Source organism: Pelmatolapia mariae, linkage group LG7 (genome assembly GCF_036321145.2).
Source record: "Pelmatolapia mariae isolate MD_Pm_ZW linkage group LG7, Pm_UMD_F_2, whole genome shotgun sequence".
Taxonomy (NCBI): Eukaryota; Metazoa; Chordata; class Actinopteri; order Cichliformes; family Cichlidae; genus Pelmatolapia; species Pelmatolapia mariae.
The window spans coordinates 47,645,447-47,663,869 of record NC_086233.1 but is presented as its reverse complement, the minus strand read 5'-3'; the positions used below and the strand labels follow the sequence as shown (position 1 = coordinate 47,663,869).

The 18,423-nt window shown below is 39.4% G+C and overlaps 1 protein-coding gene across 19 annotated transcripts in view; it reads left to right on the top strand.

Annotated features, from left to right (window-relative positions):
- LOC134631225 (neuronal cell adhesion molecule-like) overlaps window positions 1-17,302 on the top strand; it is a 77,826-nt gene extending 60,524 nt beyond the window's left edge. For 8 of the 19 annotated variants that reach the window (XM_063479336.1, XM_063479337.1, XM_063479335.1 and 5 more), the window contains 18 exons: window positions 294-441; window positions 631-755; window positions 1,033-1,059; window positions 1,845-1,946; window positions 2,411-2,608; window positions 2,906-2,976; window positions 3,210-3,435; window positions 3,587-3,702; window positions 3,791-3,992; window positions 5,080-5,202; window positions 5,596-5,772; window positions 7,917-7,931; window positions 8,441-8,500; window positions 8,735-8,845; window positions 10,289-10,450; window positions 11,103-11,234; window positions 12,213-12,291; window positions 15,089-17,301. In XM_063479336.1, coding sequence (XP_063335406.1) covers window positions 294-441; window positions 631-755; window positions 1,033-1,059; window positions 1,845-1,946; window positions 2,411-2,608; window positions 2,906-2,976; window positions 3,210-3,435; window positions 3,587-3,702; window positions 3,791-3,992; window positions 5,080-5,202; window positions 5,596-5,772; window positions 7,917-7,931; window positions 8,441-8,500; window positions 8,735-8,845; window positions 10,289-10,450; window positions 11,103-11,234; window positions 12,213-12,291; window positions 15,089-15,335 — 2,321 coding nt within the window. In that variant the 3' untranslated portion in view covers window positions 15,336-17,301. Of the gene's footprint in view, window positions 1-293; window positions 442-630; window positions 756-1,032; window positions 1,060-1,844; window positions 1,947-2,410; window positions 2,609-2,905; window positions 2,977-3,209; window positions 3,436-3,586; window positions 3,703-3,790; window positions 3,993-5,079; window positions 5,203-5,595; window positions 5,773-7,916; window positions 7,932-8,440; window positions 8,501-8,734; window positions 8,846-10,288; window positions 10,451-11,102; window positions 11,235-12,212; window positions 12,292-15,088 lie in introns of all 19 variants that reach the window. The other 11 variants (XM_063479348.1, XM_063479345.1, XM_063479341.1 and 8 more) reach the window with 7 other exon arrangements.
- The last annotated feature ends 1,121 nt before the right edge of the window (window positions 17,303-18,423 follow it).

Below are 18,423 nucleotides of genomic sequence, written 5' to 3'. Positions count from 1 at the left end.
AAGGGTTAAGTGTATTAAATTATTTATTTATTTATTTTTAACCGCTTGTATATTTAACTGTTTTTCTGTTTCTTTAATGTAAATCTGTTCTATTTTGAGCCACGTACAGTCATCATGTACCAGTCAGCATACCTTAATTAATCACTGAGGTGACTTGCACAAAATGAATCCATGGCAAGCTTCAGTTTCAACACTTGCATTCTGAATCTGTCAGCTACTAAATAAGAACCTAGCTTGGAGCAAACACGTGGCAGTTTCACAGCGCCTGGACCACTTTATTCTTCTCCCAACAGAGCCAACCCGAATCCTGAAGCAGCCAGAATACAAAGAAGTCCAGAGGGGCCGATCTGTGGTGTTTGAGTGCACGGTAAAACATGACCCTTCGCTCATTCCCACGATGACCTGGCTCAAAGATGACGGAGAGCTGCCTGACGATGAGAGGTCAGAGCTTTTTATATCCAGAGATGTCTTCTTTCTTGCAGCCTGCTGTTAAAAAAAAAAAAATCAGGTCTTTGTCTTGTATTTGTGTACTGTTATGGATATATGCAGGATCTTTTGTGTACTGAATGTTGTAAAAGAAGAAAAAACACATACATTCAGTTCATAGTGATCTGCTGAATGTTTTTGCAGACTGATCGTGGACTCGGACAGCCTCACCATCACTGATGTTACAGAGGACGACGCAGGAGTGTACACCTGCATCATGAACACCACTCTGGACCACGATTCAGCCACCGCTAAGCTCACCGTTGTGGGTATGTAATGGTGTGCACAGTTACAAAACTACTCAGGTATAAAACAGGCTCATAACGTCTCTCTGTCTCAGCTCCTCTTAGAAAAGGTAACCTGTCCAATAACTTACCCACCATATTAGCTTTCATCGCTTCAAGGTTAAATGCCGAAGGTAGATTTAGTCAGTGGCACAAATATCCGTGTGCTTCATTCTAAAAAAGCCAGATTATTTTCTTTGTTTCCTTCTGAATGACTGACCTTTAAAACTCCCTATTTCACTCCTGCCCTCCTACCTGACAGAGGCCACAACACCAGCTGTTGTCTACGGTAAACCTGCAGCACACACGAGCACCCAGATGTGCTCTGCAGACGTGCGCTTGTGTTTGTGAAATGCAGCATGCGTTGACCTGAAAATCACAAAGCATTATTGTGTATGTGTGTGGACTTTTTTAAATTCATTTTTGATGTTCCAGCATTTATTTCTTTTTGTCTCTGAGAGTTTATTTTTTATAAAATTGCTTAGATATTTTTTTAATGTTTTGCCAAATATGCATAATGTTTGAATGCTTTAAACCACTGGTGGAAATATTTACTCAAGCCAAAAAAAATGTCTCTTCACAGTCGAATGCAAACATCATTTGTAAAGCAGACATCTCCCCGTTGCACCACTTGGGATATTTCCAAATACACGCTGCTCTCATCACTTATTTATTCAAGGCGTGCATTTCACTTTATCACCTAATTTCAAAACATGAGCATCAATTTAACCTCTGTGTGAGCCTGAGACTCGATTTCATGCGGAATGATTATGTAGTGGGATTTTCATATGCATGATGCAATGTCTGCATGTTTATCGCAGCCCAGATAACACAGTCTAGTAGAAGATGTACAGAAATAAAGGAGAAACTCAAAGGTGTGCTTGGTTAAATCAACAAATTAGCATCTATTATGGTTTCAGTATCACAGAAACATGGCCGACACGTCCTTCATTTTTTGTTTTTGCTCCATCTTGTTCATAGCATGAACCCTTCATCTTCTGTAGAATGAAGCCACTATGAATATAATCCCAAGCACACGGGTTGATGCTGCTGCTTGTGCTGTATTTCTCCCAGAGCGACCCGATCCCCCAACAGACCTGGAACTGACAGACCAGAAAAAGAGGAGTGTTCAGCTCACTTGGACCCCTGGGGATGAACATAACAGCCCTGTTCAGAGTATGTTTATGTGTGTGTGTGTGTTGTTTGGCTCCCTCTCTGTGTGGGTTTTATGTGAACGTACACCTTATTATTAGATTGTTGGCCTATATTGCTCTAAATGTTTTTGTGCAAACAAAATCTTTAAAATTGGCTACACCAATAACAAAGTCTAAAATCTGCTTTTTGGCAAAAAAAAGAAAAGAAATGCACTTAAAGACTTTTCCAAACTTTACTGGAAAATTTACATCTCTACTGTCAACTAGTATCCTCAGGGTGATGAAAACCCTCATCATTTTTTGAAAAACCGGGCTAAATCCGCTATTTTCTTGAATCCTCAAAGTGCTGCCGAAAGTGGATTTTTTTTTGTTAAGCTAGGCTTTTTGAATTAAAGTATCCTAAAAAACCCCGAGGGCTTTAATTCCATTTATGGAAATATACTGTCAGACACTGTTTAAGGTGTGATGTCTTTTTTTTAAATACAGAATTTCTGATCCAATATGAAGACTCACTGCACCATCGGGGTCACTGGCATAATCTTACCGAGGTCCCTGGAACCAAGACAACAGCTCACCTTAAACTGTCGCCCCATGTTCACTACACTTTTAGAGTTCTGGCTCTCAACGCGGTGGGCTTCAGTAATCCCAGCCGCCCCTCCAGGATGTACAAGACAGAATCTGCAGGTACAGAATCAGCTGACTGACTGTGTGATTTCTGCTCTTCTTGGTGCAGTTTCCTGTATAAATTAATTCTCCATATATCCATTTCTTAGCCTAATGCATTAAATAATGCATTAGGCTACCAGATGCCATATCAAAGCTGTTGTGTATCAAAGTGAAGACATTGAAGTACCATAAGATTCAGTATGCATACATACACTAAAGTCTGTAAAAGTAAATCAAACCAGATTATAAGTACTATCTAAGAAAGATTTTCCATCCAATAAATGTTAATTGTGTCCTTAATGATATATTTTTCAGCTCCAGATGAAAACCCAACAGGTGTACAGGGATTTGGAACTGAACATAACAATCTTGTAATCTCCTGGAAGGTAATAAGCAGCATAAGACTGATCCTTTTAATCCTCAGGCATTTATTAAAGTCTTCTCATACTGCAGAGCTTGACTTTGTAATTGTGTGGTCTTATGAGCTTTCTTTATGGGGTTTTTTTCCACTTTATTGTCGTTCAGCAAAACTATATTTTCAGCTTCCTATACTATTACATGTTGTCTACAGAAGCTTTCCAATGGAGAATAAGTTACATTAAAGCTTTCTCCTCTGCAGCCACTGACAAACCTCCAGTCTAATGGTCCCGGGCTTCACTACAGAGTGATGTGGAGGCAGAAGAAGGTAGAAAGCGAATGGAATACAGTGACCGTGTCCAACAATTCCAAGTTTGTTGTGTCTGGAACGCCCACGTTTGTTCCATATGAGATTAAGGTTCAGGCTGTAAACGACCATGGAGCTGGACCTGACCCTGCTATTGCCCACGGCTACTCAGGAGAGGACTGTGAGTAAGACTGTCTATTTAAAAAAAAAAGATTATGCTCAAGAGCCTGCGGGTGATGCAGCTGATGTGTGTAACCTATAACATATTCTCAGTATGTTCCTTTTTTCTGTATTTTGCTGTTGTAATGCTGTGTTCCCCATCTACTATACAGTGCCCGTAGCAGCTCCAGAAAATGTGCACGCTGTGGTGCGAAACAGCACCCTGGTAGAGGTGTTCTGGGATCCCGTGCCCTCTCATTTAATACGCGGAAATCTCAAAGGATATAAGGTACCGTATAAGAACCGCAGACAATGTAACATGTGCACCATTTCCACCAGTTGTACTATATACGTCATTTAAATCTACACGCTTTCAGGTATCTTACTGGAGAAAACACCACTACAAGCACAATCCTGATCACATGGAGCAGGACATTCTTGTATTTAGTGGGAATCATACCCAGGGCATGCTGCCTGGCCTCCACCCCTTCAGTCTGTACTTGTTCAATGTAAGGGTCTATAATGGAAAAGGAGAGGGCCCTCGGAGTGTAACCCAGCAGTTTAAGACACCCGAAGGAGGTAAGAGATCGGAAGGGTCACCCTTCGTGTCTGTGTGTCTTTTTCTTTCTTTCATATGAGAGTAGACTTTGTTAAAAATGACCCAGAGTATAGTTTCAGTCTTCATTATCATAACTGGAACAGGAACAGGTAGCAAATTAGCACCACTTGAATGACAGCTTTGTTTTATCTATGTAAAACAGTGTCACATTACTGGTTAGCAAATAAAAAATGATGACTTTCCATCTGTAACTGGTCTATGCTCTAAATCATACAATCAGAAGTCTGGCTATTTAAGTTATTCAGTTATCAATGATTCTCTGCGGTCTGAGTTTGAACGGTTTTTGTTTATTTTAATCTGTGAATATACAAGCATTTGCTCAGTGTTTTTTGCACTAGAGGCTTTAAATTTCCCAGTCGCCTATTACTGACATCCAGTCTAATTGTAATGACACAAAGCAATTTTTGTAAGTAGGAGAAATTTTTCCCTTTTAAGTGCTGCACAAGCTTTATTGTACACTGAAGGTCGAATATCAGAATGAAATATAAATAAGCAAGCCACATTGACTGGAGGCAGACTTTGAGTATTAACACTGGGCATTCTGCATAAAGTAAAACCCAGAAATCCTCAATGAACCACCACACACACACACACACACACACACACACATGTCTGGTTTGCTATCCTCGTGGGGACATCCCATTGACATAATGCTTTCCCTAGCCCCTTACCCTAACCCTAACCATTAAAAATGAATGCCTAACCCTAACCCTTACCCTAAACCTAACCATAACCTAATTGTAACCCTGACAGTAAAACCGCATTTTGAGTGTGAAAATTGCTTTCAACCCCGAGGGGACCTGGATTTTGGTCCCCACGGTGCAGAAAGTCCCCACCAGGATAGTAAAAGTCAGATTTTGGTCCCCACCAGGATAGTACGAACCCGTACACACACACACACACACACACACACACACACACACACACACACACACACACACACACACACACACTCTCTCTCTCTTCAGCTATTTATTTAAAACATCCTATCTTTAGCTGCTTTTTAATTAACTTGTGCAAGGTTTCATTATTTATGTCTTTTTGCAGTGCCGGGGTCTCCTACTTCGCTGATAGTCACTAACTCGAACCTGGACTCTCTAACCCTTGAATGGAGTCCTCCTCATGACCATAACGGGCACATTACCGGGTATACCCTCAAATATCAGCCAGGTGAGGCTTTTTTCTTAGGTTTTTTGCATCTTTACCTAGTGAGTGTCATCTTTTCATGTAGTTTGTAGATTTGTATGTCAATCTTTTTCATGTCTTGTGATGTCATTCTGTTCAGATCATAAGACAGAAATGATAATCAATACTTAGAGTAGCCTAAGAGTATTTTTGTTTTTGCCTAAATTAAAAAAAACCCACAAATAACAAATCAACTTTGGTCATTCCTGCCTTCTATTTCTGAATCCTACACCCCAAATACTTCCATTTCCACCTTTGTCATCACTGACACTCCATCTACACCTACCTCCTACCCAACTCTCTATTCAACTTACCCCACTGCTTCCCAACTTCCACCCCCACCCCATTATTCTTCTCGCCCATCCCTCACCCCTGTAGTAAATAACTCCAATGAACTGGGCCCAGTGGAGGAGCTGGCCTTGGCTGCCAATGAGACCTCTGTCACTTTGCCCAACCTCAAGTACAGCATACGCTACAAGTTTTATTTGAATGCGAAAACAGGCGCTGGAGCAGGTGCAGCCATTTCTCAGGAAGCTGTCATCATCAGGGAGGAAGGTAAGTCATCAAATACAAGAAAAATATGAGAAAAAAACTCTAACTAGATTTCATGTTTCTCCCACTGGAGATGTGGATAAATATTAGATTAATATATATATTCTGTTCTGTACTTGTTGAGGTAAGAGCATGAAAGCGTGTAAATAATTTACAGAGCATGTGCTTGGTTTATATTATTGTCCATCAGAACATTTTCCAGTACATATTATTTACCAGATTTGTTTGTTTATCTTGCTTTGAAAATTCGGTAAATGTCTGGTAAATATTTGCTTAAATTGCCCCTAGCCTTTTTAAAATTTCTAATCATTTTGGCGATCTAAGGAAAGCCCCTCCCAAAACACAGCCTCAGAGACCTCTCTGGTGAAGTGGATAAGCAAACCTGAGTCCTGGTGTGCTGCAGCAGAACTGTGCAACACGTTTAGCTTGTGTGAAGCTTGCACTGCTTTGCTGTGTATGCTTTGCCAGTTTGAATTGTTTGGTGTCAAACATTCCACTAATTCTGTTGCGGAGTTTGAAGCTGCTCATCATTCAGTTACTGCAGACTTCATGGATTAGCTGTCAGAAAATCAGCTGACAACAACAATTTAGAAAAAAGTTGTTTCTTGTTATCCAGACCCATCTACCCATGTGTGAAAAAGTTATTGCCTCCTAGACCTGATAACTGGCTGTGCCATCTTTAGCAGCAAAAACTGCAATCAAGCATTTGTGATAAATGACAATGAGTCTTTTACAACATTGTGTAGACGTTTTGGCCCACTCTTCTTGAAGAATTGTTTTAATTCATCCACACTAGAAGGTTTTGAGTGTGATCAGCCTATTTAAGGTCAGGCCAAAGCCTCTCGGTATGATTTAAGTCCGAAATTTGACTAGGCCACTCTAAAACCTTGGTTGAGATGTTTTTTAGCCATTCAGAGGTTGACTTGCCAGTGTGTTTCTGATTATTGTCCTGCTGCATAACCCAAGCATGCTTGAGCTTCAGGGCATGAGCTGATGGCTGGAAATTCTACTTCAGGATTTTCTGGTAGAGAGCAGAATTTATGATTCTATCAATTACGGCAAGTCGTCCAGGTCCTGATGCAGGAAAGTAGCCTTAAACCATCACACTACCACTACCATGTTTGAGTGTTGCCATGATGTTCTTTTTATGAAAGTTAGTTTTACACCAGATTTAACGGGATGCAAACCTTTTGGGGTGACTGTAGCTCGGGAGGAAGCGCAGGTCATCTACTGATCGGAAGGTTAGTGGTTCAATCCCTGGCTCTCTCAGTCTGCATGCCAAGTATCCTTGGGCAAGATACTGACCCCAAGTTGCTCTCCGATGCATCCATTGGAGTATGGATGAGTGTGATTGTTAGTTAGTAAGCACTTAAAAGCATAGAAGGAAGTGCTTGTGTTAATGGGTGAATGTGGCATGCTGTATAAAGTGCTTTGAGGGCTTTGGGAGAGTAGAAAAGCACTATATAAGAATCAGTCCATTTGCCATTTACCTGGATGAGTCATCGATGCACTGTTGGCGTAATTTTGATAGGCCGGGCACTCCTGGAAAGGTTCACCAGTGTTCCAGATTTTCTCCATTTGTGCTTCATTCTCAAAGCCTTAGAAATGTCTTTGCAACCCTTACCAGACTGATAGATGTCAGTGACTTTGTTTCACAGCTGTTTCTTTAGATCATGGCATGATGTGTTGCTTTTTGAGTTCTTTTAGCCTACTTCACTGTGTCACACAGGTTCCATTTAAATGATTTCTTGATTCAACAGGTCTGGCAGTAATCAGTACTGGGTGTGGCTCAGCTTGATTTTGTGGTTAATCACAGTTCATTCATGACTTAACAAGAGAACGGTAATTGCTTTTTCACATAGGGAAGTTAGGTTTTGATAGCTTTTTTAATAAATGAAATCATCATTTTAAAACTGCATTTTGTATTTACTCAGGTTATCTTTGTCTAATACTAAAGTTTGTTTGACATAAAACATTTCAGTGTAACAAATATGCAAATACCTTTTCACTATATATATAACACTTTCAAGTTACACAGCACAACCACATAAATGTCTAAAAAAAAAGACAGTTTGGGGATGTGGGTGGTTGTCTTCTCATAATGATCCCTGTCCGGTTGTTTCTCTTTGTCCTGTTTCTCTCTGCAGGCTCTGATATCACAGGTTGACAGAAATGTGGTGTTTCTAGACAAATGATTGTTTTACACATACAGCTATAGCTGCAAAACCCACCATAAGCATGCGCTCCTCACCTCTGAGCAGTTTCCCTTCGCCTCTGTCCAATTCTGTGGCCAACCAGAATGCTTGGCCGAGGAGTTCAAAGCAGGGAAAAGTTCAAAGCTGCACAGATAAAGATGCTCTGTGACATGTGCTTTTTTAATGCCATGTGATAAAACTAGATGAGTCTTTTCAAAGTGCTCAGCTGCTCTTCATCTTTTTTTTTCTTCTTTTTTTTTTCGCTGTGCCTTTGGTGATTTTGACCCCCTTCTTACTTCTTCCTCAGTGGCTGCTGGTGATGCTTTCCTGCTGCATGCCAGGGGCTTCGCATGGCATGCCAATGAACTTTGTGTTCTCTGTATAATGACTTTAGCATCTGTGGTGTCTCTGTGTGTCTCTGTGTGTGTCTCACGTGTGTGCGGTTCCATCTCTACCCCTCTTCATATTGTTTACAGGAAGCACCCAATCCCTTCATCCTATTGCACGGTCACCTCCACATGGTCCACCCCACAAGGGTACAGATTCTGCTGTGATATTAGTAACCTCAGTGTCTGTTGATTAGTGATGATTAGTTATTTTTGTCCTCTGTTTTTGTTGGCATAGTTAAAGCAGTGAGAAACTAGATTTGGTGAAGCTTGGTGCACTTAATGTTAACTGTAGCAAAAGCAAAATATTTGATTGACAGTTATTGGATTGTCCTTTGACCAACAGACTCATGTTGATGGTTGTGTTTTCTCTTGTGTGCTCAGCAAGTCCTTTTGGAAACATTAGCTCCATGATCGGGGAAGACTGGGCCCTGATCAGTTGGGAGTACTGGGGCCCGGAGAAAAACTTTAGTGCACAATACAGACTAAATGACAGTAAGCAAAGAAACGCCAACATTTTTCTCAGTTCCATGCACAGGTGGCAAGAGACTCCTACTTCATTATTGGCTTATGCAGGTGAATAGAAATATTGGCAGTCATGCTGATGCTGGCTCTGGCCAGTGTAGACCCGGATGTGATAAACAACGCTTTCTGTGATTGGATTGCTAATTACCCAGTGCTGTTAATGCGTGCAGTTCCCTTGGCAATCTGGCTGGAACGTATGTAGACAAACGTCATAAAAGGCAGCACAAACATTTCCTATTATGCCAGCTGAATTTGACTGAAGTGCTCTCCATTGTTTTTATCCACCTGCAGTGAGGATGAACAGCACTGTAGTATGGCTCTCTCACACCTACCATTTTAATAGATTCACTTAGGGAAGATCACAATAATTGATCATAATCTTGCAAAATTTTGCTATCAAAAGCCTAATTATTGTGGTCATCAGTCACAACACATCTCACATTCAGCTCATTACCATTTGTGTACGTGCAGTGGCCCTAAAAGCTCAGCGCAAAAGAGGATCACCACCAGTTTGATAACGTATACGGCATTTTTGTCTGCAACTATGCCGCCAATTCTGTGAGAATGTACTTTTACTTACTTAGGCTACTACATGATTTTTAACTAAATGCTAAATGTAAATTCAAGGTAGTCAAAAACAATGTGTGAACATTTGAAAGTTTTGATGTAAAACTGAAAGTAGATTAAAAGTCAAATGATAACACGAGATGGCTTCCCCTCTCTACTGCTCCTTCTATCAGAGGACTTTTCCTTTTAAAAGGGTTTTTTTCCTTCCCACTGTCGCCAAGTGCTCATAGAGTCATCTGATTGATGGGATTCGCTCTATTATTGTACGGTCTTTACCTTACAATATAAAATGCCTGAGGCAACTGTTCTGGTATTAACCTTTTGTGAAAGTGTCATATTTATCAATAAAATCACTTTTTTAATGGGAGAGTATAACTTTTAGTGTAAAGCTAGAAAAGCACTTTTTTAATGTATTTCAGTTACTTTTACCACTATGTACCACCCTTCATGGCAATGGAACAAGAACAGAAAATATACTTTTATATCAACCTAATCCAAAAGTAGCAAGTTTTATGAGAAAGCTCATTACAGCTTAGTTATTTTTTTGAATTCAGTATTTTCTAAACAGCACACATATTATCAAAATGGTGAACGATTTTTCTCACTTTGTATCTTTTCTGAAGTTGCAGTGCATTGAGCTTTCAGGGACACAATTATAATTCATTCATAGACTTAATGGATTTTTTAGAACTCCATGAATATTAACGATTGCCTGCAGCATAATGCCATACCAGTAGATGCTCTTTTCAGACAATTAGTTCCCATAATGTCATGATCTCCATGGCCTTTTTGAAGTTGTGTTCGCTCCTTCAAACGTACTTCTCTTGATGAACATAACTCCTGCAGGTGAAAGTGAAGAGGACTGGAATACAGAGTTTGTGAATGGCTCTCAGAACATAACGCTGAAAGGCTTAAAGGGGGGCCTTTGCTATAGGGTCCGTTTGGTGGCTTTGGGTCACCACGACCAAGAATTCCACCACTCCAAGGAGCTATTGGTTACTCTCCCAGGTGAGGCACTTCCTGGATGGTCGCCTCCACCTCGGTGTGGCTGAGCCTGGCCTTACACTTTGTCGTGTGTCGCGTATGGAGTAGTTTGTGCTTTTGTATATTTATACAGAATCGAGCATGGATTTAACAGATGTGATGTGGTTGTTCTATATGCCAGACATGTACTGTAGTGATGTGGACAGAACATACAGCATGATTTTCTGGTTAATGCATAATGAATGTCAGTGTCGCACTGTTGGGAATTTTAGAAGTGGATATTCTAATATAGAATTTCAGTCTGTTTTTAGTATTATATTTGACTTAATATCACCCGTGCTAACGTAGGTTGTATGTCACTGTCCGTGTGTGCGTGTCTGTAATTGTGTGTACATGTTACTTCTTTGATTGTGTACTACTACTAATTCGGGCTCAAGTCACGGCTAGGATAATGTTAGGAACTGTCTAACTCATCTAACGTTAAAGTCTTTGTCAATAATAATACCTGAAAATTCATCATATCAGATAGGATATCTGCTCAAACGCTGACTTGATCTTCCATGTTTGTTTTAGCACATATTGTGGATAATTTTTGCTGTTTTCCCTCACCACTGGGGATGAGATGTTAAAATAGTGCAAGTGTAAATGTTAAGTCTTTCTCCCCTTCTCTGGACAGCTGTGGCAAGCAGACAGGTGGACATCGCCACTCAGGGATGGTTCATTGGCCTCATGTGTGCAATTGCTCTGCTCATCCTGATCCTTCTCATTATCTGCTTCATCCAGAGAAATAAAGGAGGGAAGTACCCTGGTGAGTAATAGCACAATTACCACAAAAAAAGACTGTTGTTTCTATAATAACAACTTTATTAGAGCAGAACTTTTTAAAATGCACAGTTACAAACTGCTACATAGTTTGGATCAAACCATTCATTAAAGAAGTATACATCTCACATTAATGGAGAATGGGTTTTTTGTATTGTCAGGGTTTATTCACTGTTGTCAGATTCACACATTAATCAGTTTTAATGAGCCCGTAAATTACAGTCAGGTTTTGTGAGTCCAATTATAAAGAGTGAAAACCATACCTTATTTCTATTTGGCCCATTTCACCTCTCCTAGTGTTCCTGGTGTTTTAGATGCAGAAGTCCTGTTCTGACCATTTGCACGTAACCACAAACCTGGATTGAAAACATGAATTTCTATGTCACAGTGATGTTGCTCTCTTGTTAAGAGCAGGGACTACACTGAGGTTTCTGAGCGAAAGACTGCACAGTGTCCACAGCCCAAAGGTAGGGCATCAGATCAGGAGCGCGACCAGGAGCATGCCTGTCATTTTTATTTGGCTCTTACATAGGGGTCAGATGGGTGGAGTAGTAGGCATCAGTTCACTCCCAAGTGTCAGACTGTCAACACATATTTCTTGTGTAACATCTCAGAGAACATTCAGACGTGAACTGTGGAGTATGCAAGCAAGCTCTTTTGTCCATATCAATTCAACAATCAATTCAGTCAATTCCCTCAAAATTTTAAATTAAAATGTGTTGGTCAGAACAGACTTTCCAGTAAAGAAACACAAAAAAAAGCATCTGGACTGGGAGAAACAGTCTACAGGTACACAAAGAGCTGAGCTCGAAGTTGAGGTCGGCCAAATTTAAGTTCGGGTATGGTTTTTGAATTTCATAGGTGAAGTTGAACAACTGTCTTCGTCATATCGCTTAAGAAACGTGTTGTTTCTCACAAATCTTTAAAAGCCAGTTTGAATAAATTGCTTCCTGTATCTCACCAGTCAAAGAGAAGGAGGATGCCCACACAGACCCTGAATTCCAGCCCATGAAAGATGACGACTGCACTTTTGTGGAATACAGGTGAGAGAAAGTGCCCCAGCCTTTGGAGTCCCCAGAGCAGATTGTACCCATCAACCACTTGCCCCGTGTTCCCACTTTCTTTCCTAAATCTACACTCTGTGCTGGAGCTCTGCACTCCCTCCTACTTCTCAACCCTTAAAACTAATAAAAAAAAATCATCCAGAATCACCATTAACTAAAGTCAAAACAACAAGAGGAAGTAACCCAGTCTGATCTTCTACCACCGTGAAGTACAAGATTTTTTTCTGGGTTCTGGGACACCCTGGATGCTGTTTGTGTTGGACTTTATGTGTGCTTGATATGTGTGCAGGATTCTTCAGGTTCAGGGGATTCGTGGTTTAGGATGTTTTAACATTACAAATAAGACTGTCAGGAATAAACAGTATAAGCTACTTTTGTTTGCAACACATCCTGACAGGACCCCAAGCTTTGAATTCCATTCAATTAATAAGCTAATCATATACATTGTGTATATATTAGTATTAACACTTTGCCTAGTGTATTGCTACTTACAGTACATGACCCTGATAGGATTGAAAATCTCTGAAATGGTCAGTCCTGTTAACTGTTACTTCAGTTATCCAGCTATGCTTGTCAGCATCCTTTTTCTAGGCTGCTTCTTCAATCACATGCAGAATACAGAACAATGAAGCACTTTACTTCTGTAAAACTAGCATTTTTGAATATTCTTTTTTTTATAAGTGAATTTCTAAGATGGTCTTGCTTTTATATTTTATATTCCTTTTTGTATTATGTATACATGAATCTGTTCTATGGATTTTATGTGAGACAGAAGATGTGCGATAAATACATATCATTAATTATATATAAAAATGTGATATGCATGGTTTTAAGATTTGATATTATGTATGAAATTTTGCTCTAGGCAATAATGTGTTGAATGGAAGTATTGTTTATATATATAGATAGATAGATATATATAGATATACAGTATATAGATGCATATGGGTATGTTATGAAATTGTCAGCACGCTTGAGGGAAGCAATCAACACTGAGAGGACAGATCTGGTTAATGCTATTTACAACAGGCCAATAGCCATTCTTTAGTAGAAATCATTTATGATTGGTGTTATTCTAGATTTTATTTTTCTGGGAAAAGATTAACAGAATAGTAGTCTGTCTCGCACTACTGCCCAATCCTCCAGCTTATCTATAGCTCTCCATTCCAACTCTTACATTTCCAGTCAAGACTCAAATTTCTCAAAACACGTTACTTTAACTTTAAAGAGCTTCTTAAAATAGCTGGCTACTATAGTTTACAAGGAATAGTATCTCGAAGACAGTGTATTTTTTGGGTTGCCTATTTTCAATAGCCAGTTTTGTTGTGCTTGTAAGTATGCACCGAATCGGGATAGAATATGTGGGAATCAGCTTAATAACAGAGTTCATGTTCATCATAATTAAGGAGCTTTTTGCCCATTGTAACAATGTGGCTCACGAATGAGTTGTTATTGGTTTTTAGACAGCACTGGAAGTGTTTGGCACAGATAAATATGCTACACAGAAAAGTGTTGATATATTTTTAAATCTAGAATACCACCAGTCTGTAGTATTTACACCACGAGATAATCTCTCCAATGGATATCGGCTGTAAAAACACAGTAGACAAATCACAAGGCAAAGTGTATAAATATTATAGTGCCTTTGTGAGAGTATTCTTTATATCCATGCTGTTTCATTACACTCAGCTGGAACCTTACAGTATGTCAATAAAGGCATTACTTAAGTCAACTGAGCTGTTCTTGTTTGACTGCTGGAGAGTATACTGTATTTTTAGATCAATCTGTACTTGTACAAAGCACATTTGCCTGTTAAAGTGCCAGACTTACAGAAATGTAAAATGTAGGAATGTGTTTGATCTCAGAGTGACGTCGTCATCCTAACGCAGGGGGTGTAGGTCTCAGGAAAGGTAAGGGCAATGATGGGGATTGGCGGGGGTGAAGGGTTTTGTAAGTCTAGCATGTGTGAAGGGTCGGTAGGTAATGAAGTCACTGTGGAGAAAAATGCTTGCTATCTTTCACAGCTGTCATCGTGTATAATATTTTGTCACAAAGCCTTCATTATGTGCAGTGCTTCAAAAAATAAGCCGTCAGCAATCTGTGGCTATTCTATTCCCGTCATGTCCCCTAAATGCTTTTGCATACCATTTATTGTCTTTCCATTTTGGAGCATCTCAGCATTGTGACGGCTTTGCGATCTCATTGGTGTTCAAGTCGTGTATATGCAATGCTCTCAACTATCTGATACCCAAAGAAAACTTTCTTTGCGGACTTTCCATGCATTTTTGCCAATTTGTGATTTATTGTCGTGCTTGCTTTGGGGGCAGGGATACTTGGCTTAAACTTTCCTTTATTCACGTCATTTCATTGGATTTTCTGTTTTTCATCACAGTCTCTGCCTTGGGAGAAAAATGCTTTTGTCAAACAGCACATTTACCACTTCATATTTGGTTTCAGGGGGAATTTGAAAAGGGTATGATTGCTTGAGCTTTATTCCCCCGTTGCCTGATGGAAACCAGCTAATCATTCATGGCTAACATTTTTTAGACATGGAGCAACCCGAATGTGCATTGAAATGTATTACCTATTCATTGCTGCATATTAATATTCATATAACAACTTTGCCATTATCTACCGAACTTAAGGGGTAGGTTGTGGTAAAAGCAACAATTGGCTCTTCTATGCTCCATCTAAAAAAAAAAGTGATCACTATTCTCCTTATTGCATCTGTCACATCATCTCACCTGTAATGCCTGCATGTTATTTTCTCCTTCAGTGACAATGAGGACCATAAACCTTTAAAAGGGAGCCGCTCGCCATCTAATGGGACAGTTAAGAGAGACGACAGTGACGACAGTTTAGTTGACTACGGTGAAGGAGGAGACGGACAGTTCAACGAGGATGGCTCCTTTATCGGGCAGTATAGTGGAAAGAGTGCCAGTAGGGACACTGCTGAGGGCCATGAGAGCTCGGAGGCCCCATCCCCTATAAAAGCCATGAACTCCTTGAACTCTTTTGTGTAGCCAGTCGGTCTTAACAGAACAGTGCGGGGTGATGCACTGACTACTCAAGCCCCCTCAATCCCTACATCACTCTCACAGGGCTGTCCCAACACTGCATGGCTTTATGATCAAACATGTATACCCAGCTCCATAAATGAAACGTAAAACTCATTAAAGACGTTTATGTTTTCACACGGACGTCTTATGGAGAAGCTTGGAAAACCTTAGCTAATTATACCCTGAGCGACATTTAGGAAGTAACTAGCTCAGCCATAACTTTAACAGTTCATGACAGTTCCATAAATCCATATATTAATCAACACTTTAATATTAACAACTATTGCATTTTTACCAGGAATCTGATATGGACTATGCAGTTATTGTCTGAACTATATTTGTTTGTGTTGATGGTTGTCATATTATCTATTCAAATAGGGGGCATTGTCTACAGTAAATTTCTACTACTCCATGTATATTTTTTTCCAACCCAGAAACTTGTACCAGAAAAATGCAATGTAATCTATTACATTAAGGCAGTTCCCATGGTGCTTTTAAAAGGAAGATGTTGTACAGCGCATATGTAAAGCTATATGTAATGAAGTGAACATTCTGCACAGTGGAATTTGAGAGCAGTGCACATGTTATAATTCAGAGTGTTGCACTGATACGTCCTCATCTGTAGTCGCTGTCACACTGCGCCAATGAAGAAGGAGGCTAAAGTGCTGCATGGCATGTCACATGACCTCATGACCTTTGCCCTGCATGTGACCTCCTCTTATTGTGCTTGATCTGAAGGCCAGTAGGGAATAGCTGATGGTGTGATAGCTTGCTTCAGTCCCTGCAAGTGCTCCTTCAGCAGGTAGTGCCTTTTCTTTAAAGCATTGATTCACTTGCAAAGTCTCTTTCTGGCCTTCAGTGTCTGGAACAGAGACAATGGGAGAAAAGCAGAAGTCACATCCAAGGATGGATAAGATAAGCATGAGAAGAGCACCCTGTGGATGGACGAATAATTAATATGCGCTTGCCTTTTTTTTTTAAGACACAGGACTGGCTTTGATTTCTTTGAAAAGTAAAACACACTGCACTGGATCAAATGAAAACATTGTAAGAACCACCACTTATGTATAAATGCCTGCAATACCTAATGGTATTTCTGCAGTGTATGGATATCTGTGTTTGTGTGTGGTTGTGGACACAGCACATTAATTCAACTCCTATTAAGCAAAAGTTGTTCGCATTTACTAACTGCTCTTGAGGGCCTTTGGATGGGATCAAGATTTAGTTTTTCTTAACTTGCATCAAGTTTTATTTTTTTAAAGACATGTAGAATATTTGTTGAAATTGTAAATACCTTAATTGATTGTACAGGAACAAGCAGCTTTTACAGCAGTCTAAGCGACGATATCATGCACGATATGGCTTAACTTGTTGGTAGGAATATTATAAATATAGACAACTTGTAGAGAACACACACACACACACATACATATATATATATATATATATATATATATACATATAAAAAACATATTCATTTTTACTTGCTGTGCACAGTGTACATTGTACTGTAACTAACTGGACAGAAAATTGCATATACAGTCAAATTCTTATTGCTTTCTGATTTGAATGCCAAGTTATATAATCCTGCTGTTTTACAATGTCAATATCATGATGCACAAAATTATACTATTCTGATTTGTACTGGTTCTGCTAAGTCCCAATATACTTCTAAAATTATGCTCTTTTCTGACAGTATTGCAAATGTTTTTTTGTATTTAAGAAACAGATTTGTACTAACAGACTCTTTCTTTATCGCTATTTAATATTTTTTTTCCTTTTAGTGAAAGTATGGAACTCAAGCTGCAGGAAATAATGAATGAATAAATAACTATCTGTTTTCAGGCTTAAAATGTCATTGCCTTGTCATGCTGTGAATACATTTAAATCAGTACTCCATAACAAACACCGTCATTGAGTCTTAATTGCTACATAATTTCTGATTTCTGATTCATCTCATAACAATACCACATAATAAAAACCGTGTACCATTTTCAGTTTGGCTACCAAAGTCACTTTGGTGAGGCTTCTAAAAACTACAATCCTTACAATCAGACAAGTCTATATGAGCAAGTACTTGGCAACAGTGGGATAGAAAAGGTCATTTTTAACAGGAAAAAAACTCTGCCAGAAACAGGATCAGGGAGGGGGAGCCATCTGCCACGAAGGGTTGGTGGTGAGGTGAGGGAAACAGAGCAAAAGGCACACTGTGGTGACCCAGGGATTAATAATAACAAATGATTAAATGCAAACTGGTGCATAAACACATGGAGAATGAAAAGAGGTGAGTGAATAAGAAATGCTCAGTTCATCAGCCTAGGCCTATTGCAGCATAACTAAGGGAGGGTTCAGGGTCAGCTGATTCAGACGTAACTATAAGCTTTATCAAAAAGGAAAGTTTTAAGCCTAATTTAAAAGTAGGGAGTGTGTCACAGGCCTGGAAGGCGAAGGCTCTGCTTCCCATTCTACTTTCAAATTCACGAGGAACCACAAGTAATCCTGCAGTCTGAGAGTGAAGTACTCTATTGTGGTGCCTGCAGTACTATGAGATCTTTAAGATAAGATGGCCATGATTATTGAAGACCTTAAAATTACAAGGATTCAAGGAAGGATTTAAAATTTCTTTCTGGATTTAACAGGGAACCAATGAAGAGAAGTCAATGACCAGAACAGAGTCCAAAATTACTCAAAGTGTTATTTGAGGGCAAGTAATGCCATTAATTTTCAAGAACTTTTTTCATTTTTAGAGGCAGGAATTCGAGGTTAACAAGGTCTTTATGTCTTTAAGACATTCCTGCAGTTTAGCTAACTGATGTGTCTCATCTGGCTTCATGGTTTGAAAAAGTTGGGTCATCTGCATAGCAATGAAAATTTATGATATGGCTTCTCATGATACTGCCAAAGGGAAGCTAGAGAACTAAAAATTCATATTATTAAGGAATTTATTAATATTACTGTGTAAAGAAGTCTACCCATTTACGTGAACAAATTGTAGTCTATTAGATAAATGTGATTCAAACAACTGCTCTGTAATAGAATATTATAGTCGATA